The 18,571-nt window shown below is 36.3% G+C and overlaps 2 protein-coding genes and 2 long non-coding RNA genes across 7 annotated transcripts; 1 reads left to right on the plus strand and 3 right to left on the minus strand.

Moving 5' to 3' along the window:
• Positions 1-1,242: 1,242 nt before the first annotated feature.
• LOC101746621 (dnaJ homolog subfamily C member 2) lies at positions 1,243-4,140 on the minus strand. Its single transcript, NM_001309609.1, is given in 2 exon segments — positions 1,243-2,289; positions 3,098-4,140. Coding segments are annotated over 2 exon segments (1,830 nt in total). The 5' UTR covers positions 3,968-4,140; the 3' UTR covers positions 1,243-1,329.
• Positions 4,141-5,220: 1,080 nt separating this feature from the next.
• Positions 5,221-7,891, minus strand: LOC134200632 (uncharacterized). 2 transcript variants are annotated; one of them, XR_009975628.1, is made up of 3 exons: positions 7,829-7,891; positions 7,457-7,540; positions 5,221-7,373 (listed from the first exon to the last, which is right to left on the minus strand). It is a non-coding gene; the product is annotated as an uncharacterized LOC134200632 (long non-coding RNA). The 2 variants fall into 2 exon arrangements; XR_009975627.1 differs by lacking the exon at positions 7,829-7,891 and having other exon boundaries at positions 7,457-7,818.
• Positions 7,892-12,441: 4,550 nt separating this feature from the next.
• On the plus strand, positions 12,442-16,734 carry LOC101746384 (pyroglutamyl-peptidase 1). 3 transcript variants are annotated; one of them, XM_004926156.5, is made up of 4 exons: positions 12,727-12,951; positions 13,643-13,881; positions 14,130-14,209; positions 15,140-16,734. In XM_004926156.5, the coding sequence occupies exons 1-4, from the start codon at positions 12,727-12,729 to the stop codon at positions 15,265-15,267; spliced, it is 672 nt and encodes a 223-aa protein (XP_004926213.1). In that variant the 3' UTR covers positions 15,268-16,734. The 3 variants fall into 3 exon arrangements, with proteins under 3 accessions (XP_004926212.1, XP_004926213.1, XP_062529827.1); XM_062673843.1 differs by lacking the exon at positions 15,140-16,734 and adding an exon at positions 14,471-14,779; XM_004926155.5 differs by lacking the exon at positions 14,130-14,209 and having other exon boundaries at positions 12,442-12,951.
• Positions 12,571-14,847, minus strand: LOC110385188 (uncharacterized). Its single transcript, XR_002430502.2, has 2 exons — positions 13,925-14,847; positions 12,571-13,258 (listed from the first exon to the last, which is right to left on the minus strand). It is a non-coding gene; the product is annotated as an uncharacterized LOC110385188 (long non-coding RNA).
• Positions 16,735-18,571: the final 1,837 nt, after the last annotated feature.

The following is an 18,571-nucleotide window of genomic DNA, read 5'->3' on the forward strand; positions in this document are numbered from 1 at the left end:
CAAGAACGCTCGAGAAGTGTAACGCCATCTATTATCAAATAGCTGAACCATATATGGAAACGACTAGTACTACCCGAGAATTTTCTCGATAATTGTGTACTTGTATCGACTATAACAGCGTTGCAGAGATGACATGAAGAAGACATCGACGTCGCCCACAACAGCCACAACACGTCATTTCGAATCCTGCCGATCCACAAATTAACCTATCACAAATCTGGTGGTTTTTTTTATTGCTTAGATCGGTCGACGAGCTCACAGCCCACCTGGTGTTAAGTGGTTACTGGAGCCCATAGACATCTACAACATAAATGCGCCACCCACCTTGAGACAGAAGTTCTAAGGTCTCAGGTATAGTATAGGCTTAGCGGTAGGCAGCGGCTTGGCTCTGCCCCTGGCATTGCTGAAGTCCATGGGCGACGGTAACCACTCACCATCAGGTGGGCCGTATGCTCGTCTGCCTACAAGGGCAATAAAAAAAAAAGTTACAGCGGCTGCCCCACCCTTTAAACCGAAACGCATTACTGCATCACGGCAGAAATAAGCAGGATGGTGGTACCTACCCGCGCGGACTCTCAAGAGGTCCTACCTCCAGTAAATCTTAATTACATCACTATAGAACTCCGAGACATCTGGGCAAGAAACTGATCCAAGTAATTTTTTCAAGCCAAATTTGAAGCCAAGAGTTGGAATAGACATCAAAACTTAACGAACTCACAGCCAACTGATGCTAAGTGTTTAGTGGAGCCCATGGATATCAAATCGTAATCGCCACCGCCCTCCTTGAAACATGAATTCCAAGTCTCAGTACCACAGCTGGCCCTCCCTTCAAATCGAACACGTTAATGCTTCGCGGCAGAAATAAACAATTATCATCATATAATTATAAAATTAAATGAATTCAAGACAGTACCTACAAGTCCAAATGGGTCGTAAACAGGTAGATTATCGATATTCGCCGCCGTCATCAATTGAAAGAAAAAATAAAACAATGTAAATTTTAAATTAACTATTTTCATCACATAAAACAAAAAATAAATACAAAAATATGAAATAGGATGGAACTTATTATGTTAGGACACAATGAGCGGTTGCAATGTCAAACAGTGGACGAGTAGTGAGTGAGGAATGAAACACACCGTTACGTAGAGTACATTTAACCTGAATGGAATTATTTGCTCATAATTTAACAATCTTTTACATTTTAGTCTTTAAATTTTTTGTCATATCATTTCCATATAAAACAATCTCGTTTATATTTTACAACATGAAGGCAATGGTCTGATCTACAGACATTCAATTTGTTACTAAACTAATATCATTTGAGTGTTATTTAGACAAGTTTGCGGCTTGTTTCTTTGCTTTTACTAATTCAACTAACTCTTTATATCTCTTCATGCAGTCTTTTTTTGATCGATTCGGGATACAGTCAGAGATCTTCTCCCACCGCTCTGAAGTGTTTACTGGAAACGTCTTAATTGCTTGTTCCAACAATTCTTGTTCTGTTTTGGTCCAGGGTTTTTCTTCAGGCTTGATCTCAGCAGTGGTAGTTCCATTCACCAATTTATCGCTCTTTGAAATTCCGGTATTGTCTACGTGATTGGAAATTTTTTTCTTTTCTTTTTCAAACTGGTCAAAGGCCTCTTCATTGGCAGCTTTCTTTAGACTACTTTTTGAAAAGTCTGAACTTTGTAAGTCCTTAGCTTTGTTTAATACTTCTTTTGCTGATAGCCGTTTGTCATCAATAAATGTACAATGCTGGTTCAAGAAATTTGCCACCACTTCCCACCTCTGGTTTGTGCCAGCAGGGAATAAATTCACAGCCTTAATGAGCATCTGTGTCATCTCAACAGTCCACTCAACAGGTGTCCTCAGAACAGCATCTTTCTTTATTTTCTGCTCATCTTGTTTCTTTGTATCAAATAATGCTTTCCTCTCTGCTTCAAGTTTTTCTTCTGTTTCTTGCACAGTCTTAACAAAAGCAATTCGACCATTAATTCCAAGTTCTTTCATAAAATCTTGAAGTTCAGTGAGTTTCATGACTTCACAGATTTTCTCAACAGCTGCCATATGTGTCACAGTTTGATCTTCCCCTTGGGCATAATAGTTATTTGCCTTACAAAGATCACGAAGTGCCTTTCGTTCCTTGCGTAAATTTTTCTTTTGTATTTCTCGTTCAGCTCTAGCAGCATCCAGACGTGCTCTCTCTGCCTCTTCTGCTTTTTGCTTAGCGAGGAGAGCTTCCTTCATTATACGCTCTTCTTCTGCTTTTTTAGCCTGAACAGCATCCTGAAATCAAATTTGATGTTCAATCTGTGTGTGATGATGTGCTCTGAGGAATTGTTCGAGATGATACCGGCATCTCGTTTTTACCATCGCACCGCCCGCCACCGGAGTAGAGTTCATCCGTACTACCTGGAGCCACTGCGGTCATCCACAGTGCGTTTCCAGAGATCTTTTTTGCCACGTACCATCCGGCTATGGAATGAGCTCCCCTCCACGGTGTTTCCCGAGCGCTATGACATGTCCTTCTTCAAACGAGGCTTGTGGAGAGTATTAAGCGGTAGGCAGCGGCTTGGTTCTGCCCCTGGCATTGCTGAAGTCCATGGGCAACGGTAACCACTCACCATCAGGTGGGCCGTATGCTCGTCTGCCTACAAGGGCAATAAAAAAAAAAAAAAAAAAAAAAAAAAAAAAAAAAAAAAAAAAAAAAAAAAAAAAAAAAAAAAAAAAAAAAAAAAAAAAAAAAAAAAATCTACTTTGTATTCATATTTATCAAATTTATTTTATTTATTAAAATTCTTAACTAGCAGCAATGTTGCTTTACTAAGACTTATTTAGTATTAATTTGGCTTATTTGTAAAGAAAACAACTTATAACATTTTTGTGTTGCGGACTGGTTGTGTTACCACAATCTCACCTAGTGCAATGTACCAGTGCCAAAAGGTGGATGACAGCATTTGCATTGATGTCGGTATGCATCAGTAACCACTTAACCAAAGCGGCTGCTAATGGCAGCATCTACACATTTAATGTTAATAAAAATATAAATGTCTTATCTGAAATAGATTCAAAAGCCTCATTAATGTATATCTACCTGTCTGGCTTTTTTGGCAGCCAGTTTTTTATCCTTGTCCTCTTGCTTAAACCTCTGTATTCTAGGATCGTAAGTATAAGCCAGATCTACCAAACTCCTCAACCTTGCCATCTCTTCTTTCTTTAGTTTAGCTCTAGCAGCTTTATTCTGCTTCTCTATCCATCTTCTTTCCTCTCTATCAGCCCCCTTCTCCTTCTCTTCCTCATCAAGATACGAGAATTCTCTCCACGATTCAAACTCATACCAAAATGCATAAAACCTTTCTACCTGTTCCCGAGAGCTGTTCTCATCACCAAGTAATGGAACATTCTTTTTTTCTGACCACCTAGCATTTGATTCAAAATGTTTAGAAAATACTTCGAAAAATCCTTCTTTCTTAATCTCAGCCGTTGAGGGGATGGTATCATCCACAGTGTGGTCAACTGAATCATAAGACCTACGTTTGACTGGTGTCCCGAGGATTTCATATGCTTTAGTGATACATGTAAAGTAATCATCGTCACTCCTGATGTCCTCGCCCTGCGCCTTACGCTTGTCGGGATGATGTTTCAAAACCTTTTGCCGGTAAGCGCGTTTAATGTCGTCATCAGTAGCTTCATATCTAAGTTCCTTCATACCAAGTACCGCATAGTGATCCTGTGACTTCCACTCCTTAGGGTCGAGGCTTCGCAAGTACTCCACATCGTCATCGAAGACTATCTCCTCCGCCTTCTCGTGAGATTTGGACTCGGTAAAGGATGGATCATCGCCGTGACATTTAATATTATAATATCTGAGGAATGCTGACCCTACGCATTCCACTTTCTTTTTGACACATGGCCACGCTAATGATACTATACGACAATTACTATTTGAATCTTTCTCGGCCATTCTGATTTCAAAATTTTTGAATAAAAAAGACTCACTAACATAACCTAATTCGAAAGAGTAAACACCTCGTGATTTTAGGTAATGTTAATCTAAATTAAACTTTAATATAATATTAGTATGTAGTATACTACAACAAATTATTGTAACATTAAAAAGCACTTTTTTACACACAGTTTAATATCCATAGAACAATAAGCACCGTTGTAAAGATCGCTTAGATATTACTTTCCTTCAGAATATTTTACTCTTTGACTAATAAGTGTATAATCTATGTCTTTAACACTAATTTTAGGGAGGGAGGGGACTTTTTGGCGGGAACGCGAGGAGTGAAGTTGTGTGATTTGTTTTATTTTGTCTATTTAGTGTTTCTTCGGGTTTAAATGTGTAATGACGTTGGTTTATTAACTGTTTAATATCTGTGAAAGTGCACAAATGTGGGAAAATGAAACAAAGCCGCTGGACGCAACTTCTCGGGATCCTCCAAAAAATCCACTGAAAAAATCTTAGTAAATGACCACCATTTTACTAAGATTATATTTCATTCCATATCATCTCATTTCATTTAATTTCATCCCAGTTGATTAACGTGTCAAATTAATCCTTTTCATTTCATTTCACTCCTTAATATCATTTTTCATAAAAATAAGAATATAAATTAAAATAAGGCATGACTTAAAGGTCTTAGTTACCAGGTCATAAAATCACTTAAAAAAATTTAGGGAGGGACTTTTTGGCGGGAACGCGAGGAGTGAAGTTGTGTGATTTGTTTTATTTTGTCTATTTAGTGTTTCTTCAGGTTTAAATGTGTAATAAAGGTGATTTATTAACTTTTTTAATATCTGTTAAAGTGCAAAAATGTGGGAAAATGAAACAAAGCCGCTGAACGTAACTTCTCGGGATCTTCCAAAAAGTTCACTGAAAAAATCTCAGTAAATGACCACCATTTTACTGAGATTACATATGTCATCCCATATCGTGTGTTCCGTATGTTCCATGGGGAGTGCTACCGTATGTTCCATGGGGAGTGCTCTGAGGAATTGTTCGAGATGATACCGGCATCTCGTTTTTACCATCGCACCGCCCGTCACCGGAGTAGAGTTCATCCATACTACCTGGAGCCACTGCGGTCATCCACAGTGCGTTTCCAGAGGTCTTTTTTGCCACGTACCATCCGGCTATGGAATGAGCTCCCCTCCACGGTGTTTCCCGAGCGCTATGACATGTCCTTCTTCAAACGAGGCTTGTGGAGAGTATTAAGCGGTAGGCAGTGGCTTGGCTCTGCCCCTGGAATTGCTGAAGTCCATGGGCGACGGTAACCACTCACCATCAGGTGGGCCGTATGCTCGTCTGCCTACAAGGGCAATAAAAAAAAATCATCTCATTTAATTTCATCGCAGCTAATTAATGTCTCAAATTAATCATCTTCATTTCATGTCATTTCACTCCGTAATCATTTGCCATAAAAATAAGGATATACATTAAAATGAGACATGACTTAAACGTCCTATTTACCAGGTCATAAAATACCTTTAAAAAAACTTTAGGAATAGGGCTTGATCAATTACTCGCAAAATCGATTGACCTGAAAACACAGATTTTGAATCGATTAAAAGCAAATGAATCGATTTCCGTTGGTCAGAACATCGACATTCAATTTAGTCTAGTCGACAAGTTAAAAATGGTGTTAATTCGACATACTACTGCTAAAATTATGTGGTTTAGCTCATTCGATTCGGAATAATGTCTAGACCATTGTGCTAAAAAATTTAATTAGCACATAAAAAATTCCAAAAGTTATTAACAATTAAACACCTTAAAAAAATAGCGTTTCGTTTATTGCTTATTGTCCGTAAACTATAAATATTTTCGAAATTTGAAAAAAAGATCCTTAAAGAGGAGGAAATTTAGTAAAAAAAAGTTCCAACTCCCGGAACTGTAGCTCCATTATTTATAATTTTAATTTAACGCTGATAATAGCCCGCCGCGCGCCATTGTTAGGTTGCGCGCAAGGCCTCGAAAGCGAGTACGTCACTTAAAAAATTTTTTTTCAAGTACTTAAAGTTAATTGAAAAATCTAAAAAAAAATTAATTGCTCCTTCAGGATTTATATTTGTTTTTTTTTTCACGATTAAAACCGCGTAGAAAGTTTAGGCATTATAGTTGACGCATGCGCAATACACATATTTTGCATACATTTATTCAACTAATAAAAATAGTAAATTAAACAAAAAACTACTAATTTCGAAAGAGAACAAACTTGTTTTATATAAGAACAATCGAAAATGAATATTTACGAGTCATTAAGGATGAAAAAATATTAAAAATTGCATTAGAGGGGCTAACTTGTAGGTATATTTTTAAATAAATAAATGCAGAACAAACAATTATTAACAGTGAACAATCATGAACAAATGATGAACAAACGAATTAATAGAAAATAAGTATAAAATAGGAAAAAAAAATTTTTTTGAGGGGCTAACTTCATTCAACTGTATTGTTATGGTTTCACAAGTATTCACTACTTTTTTTTTAATATGATAATTGGTCTTTGTTGTTGCCAGCATCGAGTCTAACTAATAAAATAGTTTTCTAATGGAAAGTAAATTTAAGTGAAATGAAGATGATCTTTGTGAAATTAATTAAAGTATGAGATTAAATGAGAAGATTTAAAAACAAATGAAGTAAAATTTTATCCCAGTAATAGGATGACAATTACTAATATTTCAGGGAACCTATGGAAAAAGCAAAGAATGCATGCGTAGTGATTTTCACAGAGCCTAAATGTTCAACTAGTCATTATTATTACACATTTAATTTAAGTTCAATAGCGCAGATAGTGTTTATGGGTGCAAACCACCATTATTGGCAATAATGACGCTTAAAACATGATTTATAGTTTAGGTAAGTCTATGTTATTATTTAATTATTATTAACGTATAATACGCTTTTATTAGGTTCAGACGTATGTTAGTATGTATAGGTCTACCAGGACCTGATGGCAAAAAGGGAAAAAAGAAATTGACGCTAGCAATACTGGAAAAATTGGAGTAAAACGTTTTGATACTTTTTTTTTCTTATAGCGGCTGATTCTGTGTATGATACATGCAAATATAAGAATGTATGCAATGATGAAGGATAATGTTTGAAAATCTTACTGTGGCGAATGTGGGATTCGAAATTTAGATGAAAACTCCAATTACTCTGTTCATGAATTAATTAATTATAGGCTATCAGAGCTTGAAAATGGTTCCAAATACTGCACATCCATAAAAGTCTTCATCAGAAGAGGAAGGCGAAGAAAACGCAGTATTTTTGCCACCTTTCCTCTTTTGACCGGGCGTACTAAATACGCCTCTGTTAGATCTGCCTTAGGCAACAATTCGTGTTATGGTAGTATTAGAAACACCTGAAATAAACCAAAGTTTAGTTTACATAATATAAACGAAACTGCAATAAACCAAAGTATCAAGACGTGTCATTCCTACTAACCAGTCAACGCTTGCACATGGCTCAATATCGATGATTGTGTTTGTTCTGCACCTTGTTCATCGAGTATTCTTTTTCGCCATAAACCTAAGAGATAGATAGATAGATAGATAAACATTTAAAACAATACTTCTTGCTTGCGATCGAAGAGGTTTCTTCGACATTTTCACCACTTTTTAAAGGAAATTTGAAGCCAAACCAAAAACAATTCCACGAAATTTCAGTTTTGACAGATAGCGACTTTTTTTTGCCATCAAATTCCGGTAGACCTATATGTATGTATGTAATAAATTAATTAAAAAAATATTTAATAACTAAAATAAATACATGCCACGATCAGATTCACTATAATATTTATTCTGAATATTTTCATACCCGATCCTGTGGACAGAATAGTAAACAGTCGACGTCGCGCTAAACACGTCGCGCTAAACACGTTGTGGCGTTTTATTATGCGTAAGCCGGAACGCACGAGATGTGGGAAAAAGGATATAGTCTGTGACACGATACCTTTTTACCGCCAAATATGAAAAAAATAAAAATAATTTATAATGTGTTAAATAACTAATTTAATGTAATTACTTTATGCCGCTACAACAATAAAATTTATATTGTTCCAACTGTGGTGTTAATAATTACATAAAACACGACCAGGCGAAATAAAGAAGGGACTCTATATGCACTCCCTCAACGTCATTACGGATCCTCTCGATCCATTAACGGTGCTTTTAGGTACCTCAAGTACCGAATCACAGTCCTCGCCGAACCCGTCGCTTGCGACGAAGGACTCTACGAGTCAATAAACCCATAAACACGGCCCACTGAGTTTCTCGCCGGATCTTCTTAGTGGGTTGCGTTTCCGATCCGTTGATAGATTCTGCGAAGCACTGCTCTTGCTAGGGCCAGTGTTAGGAACACTTCTGGTTTGAGCCCCGTAAGCTCACCTACATACACGTTAGGGTGACGCTGAAATAGCATCTAAAGGCTATCAGCATAGGTTACAAAATAAATGAATATTAACATTTTGACTTTTATGCTTCATTTCATGAATTGTTTCGCAGTAATTCCATTTGTTTGTATATAAGAAGCTGTAATTGCTAAAACCATTACAAAATGGCTAATTGTGTAAAAAATAACATAGTGCTTTTTGTAGTATTCACGAAATGTTAGCTTTTTATAGAATTATATTGTATTTTAGTTGTAATCAATCTTACGTGTGAAAAGCCTGGCATAACGCCGACATGTTCTAGTAGAATAATGGATTGATTGTTGAGTACAAATGTGTTCAATCAAAACTTTATTTTATAGATTAAGATGTTTAGATGAAGTCGATGCTTAACCCACAAAATTTACTTAACCGACCACGATGAGGCAACACAAAGCCGCCGCCGCGCCGTCGCCCGACATGTCTTGTCGGATCCTCTGGATTTTCTCTGTGCTTTTAGGACCCTTAAGCACCGGTCACTGTCCTCGTTGATTACAACGAGGGAACTAACCCATAGACACAGTCCACTGAGGTTCTTGCCGGCTCTTCACAGTTGGCCGCGATTCCGATCCGGTGGTAGATTCTGCGAAGCCCTACTCTCTTGTCAAGGCTAGTGTTATCAAATTCTCTCAGGTTGAGCTCCTGAGCTCACCTGCCCGTCAGAGCGTATCTGGAAAAGCCTCATAGGCTGCCAGTTACAGGCTACAAGCAGGGACGTCTTAAGCTAGGCTGGGGCCCTTGGGCACACAAGAATTTGAGGCCCTTTTGGAAAGTAAAAAAAGCGAATTATAATTTTTTTATTATTATTATTGCTTAGTTAGGTGGACGAGCTCACAGCCCACCTGGTGTTAAGTGGTTACTGGAGCTCATGGACATCTAGAACGTAAATGCGCCACCCACCTTAAACATTTTTTTACTGTGTATGACCATTTACTATAGGTAATCAAATACAGTATGATATAATAATATTAAATTAGAATGCTGCTGGTTTTTTGGTTACGATTACGATAATGGTTTCTTTCGGGATTTCTGTTGAGCGAAATATTCCATTATATCTTTAAAGTAAATTTTTTGAAGGATATCACTTTCTATGCCCATAATTGACAAATTACTCAGCCGTTCTTGTAACATTGTTGTTCGCAATTCATTTTTTATTCTCTTAAGTTGCGAAAATGACCGCTCTCGACTACAATTGGTAACCAAATTGCCGGCCCTTCGGGGCCCCTGAGAATGGGCCCTGTGTGCCCTTATGGTAAAGACGGTATTGGCTACAAGTTTTATTTATATTTTTTACTATTTTTATCAGGCTACAAGTTTTACACTGACATCATTGAGCTTTCCCAATCTATAACTTAACCATAGACCTATATAATAGGGACACGACATATTGTTCTATACGTACAATTGCTTATATAAATAGCACCCATTTTGAAGGCACACACATAAACATATATCTATCTCGTTCTTACTCAGCACTTTAACTCGCAGGAAAACAATATAACAGTATTTCAGTGCGTACATAAAATGAAACATGAATATACGTAAATATCTCCGTCTCCGTCTAATGAGGCCGAAAATCCGCCATGTTTAGCGCGCCAAATGTCATTGTTACGTCAGTTCAGCCGTCTGTTTTGGGTTGTACATTATTTATTGACTTTGATATCGATTTAATATGATTGATTATATAAAATTTCATAATTTATCATGCTTAAAACATACAAAAATAATAATTAAAACGTATTTTATAGGATCTCAAGAAAGTCGATGCCCTAAAACTATTATCTATATGTATTTAAATTCATTATGGAGCCCTCATCCGAAAAATCCATTTTTCGGTCGGAATCTATTGATCATGACACTAATCATAAATACCACTTTAAAATATGTCACCAAAACATATTTAGACATTCTGTTTAGATATTTCGGGAAAAAGGCTACCGACAAAATCTCTTCGGAACTATTTAAATAAAATAGTTTTATTCCGCAGTGAGTAAAACACTATTGTAAATTTGTTAAATATTTAATAATTAAGTGATTTTAGAGAGGAAGTCACAAGGAATGACGTTTGTAATTAATGAATAAAGGTTCTGTAGGTGTTTTTTTTTTCACGCGGTCCCTTGATAAGTTTAAAATTTGAATCACTCTCAAGCGAAAGTGATTCAAATGGTGCGGCGCACCTTCCTTGGGGTGCGCTGCGGTAGTATGTTACGGACTTTAGAGTCAGCAAAACAATTAAAATAGATTGTTATAGTCTAAGAAAAACACGTACTCAAAATACGATAACATTTAGCATGCTAGAAATGGGCTGATGGCTTTGAACTACGCCATATCTTTTTGTTTTGCAACAAACGACAACTTTATAAAATCAGTGTAGCAACTTTTAAAAATCATCATATCGTTTACTTGGCAAATTCGAAGGACGAACTTGTCTTAGATTTCACCCATCTAAATCATATCATATTTGCACATAACAATATAATTACTTCCCATTAAAGTATAAATTCTACAAATAAATAATACTCAACAATATTTAAAATAAAATGAGCCAAGAACGTTTATCGATAAAACCTGATAACATTGAAATCTTTTGTAACAGCACTAAAGCCGCCATGTTTTGTGGCCAGATGACGTCACAGTGGCACGAACATAGACCTATATAGTAGGGACACGACATATTGTTCTATACGTACAATTGCTTATATAAATAGCACCCATTTTGAAGGCACATACATAAACATATATCTATCTCGTTCTTACTCAGCACTTTAACTCGCAGGAAAACAATATAACAGTATTTCAGTGCGTACATAAAATGAAACATGAATATACGTAAATATCTCCGTCTCCGTCTAATGAGGCCGAAAATCCGCCATGTTTAGCGCGCCAAATGTCATTGTCACGTCAGTTCGGCCGTCTGTTTTGGGCTGTACATTATTTATTGACTTTGATATCGATTTAATATGATTAATTATATAAAATTTCATAATTTATCATGCTTAAAACATACAAAAATAATAATTAAAACGTATTTTATAGGATCTCAAGAAAGTCGATGCCCTAAAACTATTATCTATATGTATTTAAATTCATTATGGAGCCCTCATCCGAAAAATCCATTTTTCGGTCGGAATCTATTGATCATGACACTAATCATAAATACCACTTTAAAATATGTCATCAAAACATATTTAGACATTCTGTTTAGATATTTCGGGAAAAAGGCTACCGACAAAATCTCTTCGGAACTATTTAAATGAAATAGTTTTATTCCGCAGTGAGTAAAACACTATTGTAAATTTGTTAAATATTTAATAATTAAGTGATTTTAGAGCGGAAGTCACAAGGAATGACGTTTGTAATTAATGAATAAATGTTCTGTAGGTGTTTTTTTTTTCACGCGGTCCCTTGATAAGTTTAAAATTTGAATCACTCTCAAGCGAAAGTGATTCAAATGGTGCGGCGCACCTTCCTTGGGTGCGCTGCGGTAGTATGTTACGGACTTTAGAGTCAGCAAAACAATTAAAATAGATTGTTATAGTCTAAGAAAAACACGTACTCAAAATACGATAACATTTAGCATACTAGAAATGGGCTGATGGCTTTGAACTACGCCATATCTTTATGTTTTGCGACAAACGACAACTTTATAAAATCAGTGTAGCAACTTTTAAAAATCATCATATCGTTTACTTGGCAAATTCGAAGGACGAACTTGTCTTAGATTTCACCCATCTAAATCATATCATATTTGCACATAACAATATACCTACTTACTTCCCATTAAAGTATAAATTCTACAAATAAATAATACTCAACAATATTTAAAATAAAATGAGCCAAGAACGTTTATCGATAAAACCTGATAACATTGAAATCTTTTGTACAGCACTAAAGCCGCCATGTTTTGTGGCCAGATGACGTCACAGTGGCACGAAATTTTGGTTGACGTTTCATTTCCATAGGTTTCCTACTTCATTGGGCACGAAATTTTGGATGACGTTTCATTTCCATAGGTTTCCTACTTCATTGAACTTAACTCTCTTTGATTGTTCTACTAATCTATGGTTTTTCCATTACCAACATTAAAATAATGTATCAGCTGACCAAGTAAAATAGCACCTACTTATCACTGTTAGTGTTTTGAAATGTAGCAAATTCAACCTACTAGTAATGAAAATTAAGTTTAAGGCTAAGATTAAATTATAAGCACTACTTATTCTATTCTTTGATTATAACACAAACAAGATTGAGCTCACTCAATTCTCAAATCTGCAAATAAATTTAAAAAATGTCTAATGACTTAGATTTTTTATTTAAACCCATAATAATGGTAACTGGTTTCGGCCCGTTTGCTAATCATCCAGTGAACGCAAGTTGGGAAGCCGTGAAACTTTTAGATAAACAAGAAATAGAAAATAAACACAGGTGCGAGCTTGTTTTGATTGAAATACCAGTAACTTATGAAAACGTGGATGAGTTTGTACCTGCGCTGTGGGAGACACACACCCCTAAGGTAAATTAAATGCAATTCCATTTTTTTATTAAAACATGTTTTTTTGTTTTGGTGACAAATAATCGTTGTGATCTTCTGATCACATTGAGTAAAAAATACAGAATTACTTAGAATTAATAAAGTTGTGTTAACAATGCTCTGTGCCATTTGATGTGTACTGCAATAAAAACAAATGATAATGCTCTGGTCGATCCTATTAATTAGGGCTGTGGTGAGCGTTCCTGCAGCTGCAGCTACAGCATCAGTATCCTCTTTGTAGTTACCTCCTACCTAACTATCTACACTTGGTGGACAGAGATCTGCTCTCCTGCAACAAAGATACATTATCTTTGTTGATGGCTTTCTGTTACTTTCATTTAGTTATGCCTAATTAAAAAATGTTGAATATTAACTCTCAGACAAATACTCTTTGAGAACCTGTGTAACTTTTCTGTAGCGTAGCACCTACTTTACCGCAAGCTTTGAGGAACCTCTTTTAAAATGTTTAACAAATTTTAATATGATACTTTTTTATGACCAAACATTTTTTTCTTATTTAGAGTAATCTTACAAGTTTTATTGCATATCTCAAATAAGAATAATACAACAGAATGAAATGAAGAGATAAAAGTAGATTAACTTAACAATGTTTGTTATACAAAAAAAAACAGATAGTATGATGTAGTAATATTGATGAATAGTATGTTTGCAGCTAATGATCCATGTGGGGGTGTCCAGTATAGCTAATGAACTGACTCTAGAGGTTCAAGCACATAAGAAAGGCTATCAACGTTTGGATTATTTTGACAAATGTCCTGCTAATCATGTCTGTACAGCAGACGGAGCAGTCAGGATCCATACTAAGCTTAATGTTGAAAGAATATGTAAGGAATTCAATGATGCAAGCCCTGAAGACTCCACCAGGGCTGTGAGCTCCAAAGATGCTGGCAGGTAATTCTTCAATTACATAATAATAGTATATAATTACCAGCACCTTGTCTATTTCTGCCATGAAGTAGTAATATGTTCCAGTTTAAAGGATGAGGCGACCATGGTACTATATAACTGATACTTGAAACTCACGTCTCAAGATGAATGCCAATATGTTTATTCACTCATTCACCTGTCTAAGCAATAAAAAAAAAGAATGAACATTGAACAGTGGTTACCAATATGTTTATAGTCTCCGACACTTGCAGTGCTACTGCGGGTGCTGTTTGGAAATCAAGAGTACACAACAGCAGAATGACACAACAGATCCTTTGGGTCAAAGCGTCAGGTAACAGTTTGCCCAGCCCCTACAGCCCAAGATAAACAGATGTTAGATTCTGTATTTGCAAACCGAATCTTGATCTCGTCATGCAGTTTTGAGGAGCGCTAACTACTACTCTAGACCCACGAAGCGATCATTCAATTTTCATAGGCAATTTTGCAATTCTTAAATAAATCAATTACAGTATTATGAATTTGTTCGATTTCTAAATATTTTCATAAGCCCGTTTGTCTAATCAAGGGCTCGTTATCAGTGATTGTGTTTCAGATGTTACTGTTCTGGTAGTAGACGTCGGAGTGGCCAACAAATGCCCCCCGCGGACGCGGCCTGACCTCCCATAATGTGCCGCGCAAAAACAATGTGATATATTTTATGCAAGAGTTGTAGGTTCTTTATTTTTAAAGGAATATGCATTAAAACAGTGTTAGCACTGTTTCACTGTTAGCCGCTTCAACAACGTTACCGTTTCATCACGGTATTCACAATTTTAGCTTGTTTTACCATCATCCCGTGATTTTACTCTACCCGTTCCACAATCCCATATACCTAACTGAAATAATATAATTAGTTAATACACTTAGTCTTAATATTTATGTAATTTAACCAAGCGTAGGTAACCTGTTCCCGCAACCACAACTTCAACTGACATATTAACTGTGAACTACAACAGCGTAGTTTTGCGACCAACGAACCATGGTACAGATCACTCTTTTGCAACTTACAAGTTATTCTCTACACTAATTCAGTTCAATTAATAATACGATTTGAGGTCTCGAGGAGGGCTTCTGAGCATTAATTTCCATGATATCAATGTACAAAACGTTAGTAGTAACCCACATTCTCAGCTGTGAACTGCATTCCGAATCGGTGGTAGTCATGACTTTTTCAAACCGACTATGTCGACGGCCTACTTAAATTAAATCTTTTTAATTTTAGATATTTGTGTGAGTACATCTACTACACATCGCTGTCCGTGGATAATAGCCGTACATTGTTTGTCCACGTCCCGGACACTAATGTGTACTCGTCGGAACAAACCGCTCGAGGCTTGCAGCGCATCATAGAGCTCTGCATCGAACAGATCCACGAGGCCGAAGCAGCGACCCGCCTCGCAGCCACTTTGCGAGACACTGGGCTCGCTGACGCCGAGAAGGAAGCGATCGATAACAAAATATGAATAACCAAGACCAGCTTTTTGTTATAACAGCTGGCGTGCAGCTCCGCGGCGGCGGCGACTGAGCCAAGGCCGACGTCGCGTCGCACACTTGTTTTTGTTTTTAAGTTTCAGACGTGGCAAGTAACGTTATTATAACGTCATTAGGAACTGGGCTTAGACTGCGCTGCACACACGCCATTCATTTGTACAAACCTTAATTATATCTAATATAATATTTATTAAAAAACATTAAAACTATTAATTTCTAATTATCTTCACAAGCACTGAACTGCTAACATAACCACAAGACCGCTCCACATTTCTCTGGAGTCTGGAGGCTCCGGGTCGGAGCAGGGACTGTGTCGGTTGCACACTCGCATAGATAAATCTGATTAATGTTTGCGTAGAGGTGTCAACGAGCTCACGGGTCACGGCCCACCTGGTGTATCGTCATATCTTTCAAAGTAATCATTAAAATCACACGATTTAATAAATAACTCATGTGTCGCAGGGCCGCCTTATAACTGTGCAATAAAAATAAACTAATAACCTGCCACCAGATTGACTGAAAATTTTAACGCCTCGATGAACGGCTCACGGAATTTGGCCCCCATTTTTTTTGATTTTCGGATTTTTTTATTTTTATTATTTTTTCGTCGTTTGTTCGGTAATGTTCGAATGTAAAAATTGTTTGTTCGTCTTTTATTTATTTATAATTAATTAAACAAGTGATCACCCTGAAGTCGGCCCCTCTTACTAGATATCTTAATTTTTATCGCTCAGATTAATTAATTTTGATTAATTATCGTTTGTTTGACGACTATTGGTGATTGTTCGATCATAAAAATAATTAAATTCCCAATTATTAATTATTTTATATCTAATAAACAAACCATCACCTCACGCCTACATTGCGCATGCGCCGGTTTTATCAGTCAGCTGGCAATTGCCGTATTTACTAGCGTTTTGTTAACAAGTGCGTTTATACTATCTAATTATTTCTTATGTAGATCAAAAAAATACTGAAAACTTCAACAAACTTCAACAATACTTCAACAAAAAAATGTCAATGAAGACGGCCAATTAGTCGTTAAAGTTTAATAAATTCAGTTATTTTTAATGATATTGAATATTAACAAGCATATAGAAATTTCAGTGATTTCTAATTATTCTAAGAATATTTAAGGAGCACAATTTTCGTTTTAAAATTCATTAACATTAACATGCAATAAGAGATAGTTATGATACTTGTATTTTATAATAAAATTAATAATTCCTAAATTCATTACGAAGTTCAAAAAATGAAAAAGTCACACAAAATCTGTTTTTGTTGAAATGATAATTATTTATAAGTTCAATAAATATATTAAAGGAACATTTAGTAGAAATTCATTTAATATGGAAGAATAAACTTAGTATATATATCTCTATAAACAAAATTTTATTTAAAAACAACAAGAGTATGTGTCATCTAGCACTCAATTGCAGCCTCACGGAGTTTTTTATGTTTAATTTTTGATCTACATAAGAAATAATTAGACAGTATAAACGCACTTGTTAACAAAACGCTAGTAAATACGGCCATTGCCAGCTGACTGACAAAACCGGCGCATGCGCAAGGCGTGAGGTGATGGTTTGTTTATTAGATATAAAATAATTAATAATTGGGAATTTAATTGTTTTTATGATCGAACAATCACCAATAGTCGTCGAACAAACGATAATTGATCAAAATTAATTAATCTAAGCGATAAAAATAATGATATCTAGTAAGGGGGGTCGACTTAAGGGTGATCATTTGTTTAATTAATTATAAATAAATAAAAGGCGAAAAAACAATTTTTACATTCGGACATTAACGAACGAATAATTAAAAATAAAATAAAAACCCCGAAAAAAAAAAAGTGGGGCCAAATTCAGTGAACCTCGATGAACAGAATAGGTAAGGCGCATAGATTATACTTAATATGAAAGGCGCCTAACTGCCCATGCTCGATTTTTCCTCTACCTAATTACTGGAAGCACCGCACGGGTAGGTACCACCACCCTACCTATTTCTGCCGTGAAGCAGTAATGCGTTTCGGTTTGAAGGGTGGGGCACCCGTTGTAACTATACTGAGACGTTAGAACTTATATCTCAGGGTGGGTGGCGCATTTACGTTGTAGATGTCTATGGGCTCCAGTAACCACTTAACACCAGGCGGGCTGCAAGCTCGTCCACCCATCTAAGCAATAAATAAAAAAAGCATAAGAGGCTATTCAAACTTCCCCGGGGAAGGGCAGGTGAGCTCACGGGCTGAACCTGAAAGAATTCGCTAATACTAGCCCTAGGACAAGGCTTCGTATAATCTATTATCAGATCAGAATTGCGACCTACGCGGAAGATCCAGCGAGAAACTCAGTGGGTTTATCTACCGATGTACTTAGTGCGAGTTTTTTAACTTTCTCAATAGCGTAAAAGTTAACTTAAAATTGTAAGGAGTTGGAACGTTTGCCGCTAGGGGCGTTATTCCGATTGCATACTTTGAATTAACTTTTACGCTATCGAGAACAATAACTCACACTAAGCACACGGAGCCTGTGCTCTACCGTTCTCGCTAGACACCGGAATCATTCTAATTAAGTCTTGTTCGCAGCTAATACTACGTCCGTGTCGTTCACTTGTGATTTTTTATTATTAAAGTAAGAGTCAGCGTATGGTATAATAGTTATCAAATAACAGGCATTATAAAATTGAACACTTTAAAGTGGTTTGATTGACATTATCTGTTGACGAGTTTTAAGAGTAGCCTACACAAATTTAAGAACACTTTTGGCCAAGTTTGACCATTGACTTTTTATGTACCTACCTAATTCAGTTCCACTCGATTACATAAATCGTGCTTGATGTTTTAGACGAAACGAATGACTAACTTATTACTTGTGCTACAAGACATTGCTTCTTTCAAAATTAAAGCTTTTAAACTTAAGGTTTACGAAAAAACAAGGTTTAAGCAAAGTTATCGCGGTCTTTTGATAGCGTTCGACGTCCGACGGTGTCTTCCTACCGCCGTTGACTACTGTTAACTAGTTGCAGTCACCCCATAGATTGTACACTTAATATATTTGAGAAGTCACCATGAGACGTGAGACAGTCTCCATTGCAGATATTTATGAAATCTGTCTCACTCCAAACCGAAATGCGAAACTGGTATACGGCTGAAGCACTCGGG

This window comes from Bombyx mori, chromosome 19 (genome assembly GCF_030269925.1).
Source record: "Bombyx mori chromosome 19, ASM3026992v2".
In the NCBI taxonomy this organism is placed as follows: domain Eukaryota; kingdom Metazoa; phylum Arthropoda; class Insecta; order Lepidoptera; family Bombycidae; genus Bombyx; species Bombyx mori.

What these genes read in the sequence shown, in the direction of transcription:
- LOC101746384 (XM_004926155.5), top strand. Translation starts at nt 12,727, where the DNA reads ATGTCTAATGACTTAGATTTTTTATTTAAACCCATAATAATGGTAACT. An exon ending in GGGAGACACACACCCCTAAG is followed by an intron (nt 12,952 to 13,642) that starts GTAAATTAAATG and finishes GTATGTTTGCAG; the next exon opens with CTAATGATCCATGTGGGGGT. An exon ending in AGCTCCAAAGATGCTGGCAG is followed by an intron (nt 13,882 to 15,139) that starts GTAATTCTTCAA and finishes TTTTAATTTTAG; the next exon opens with ATATTTGTGTGAGTACATCT.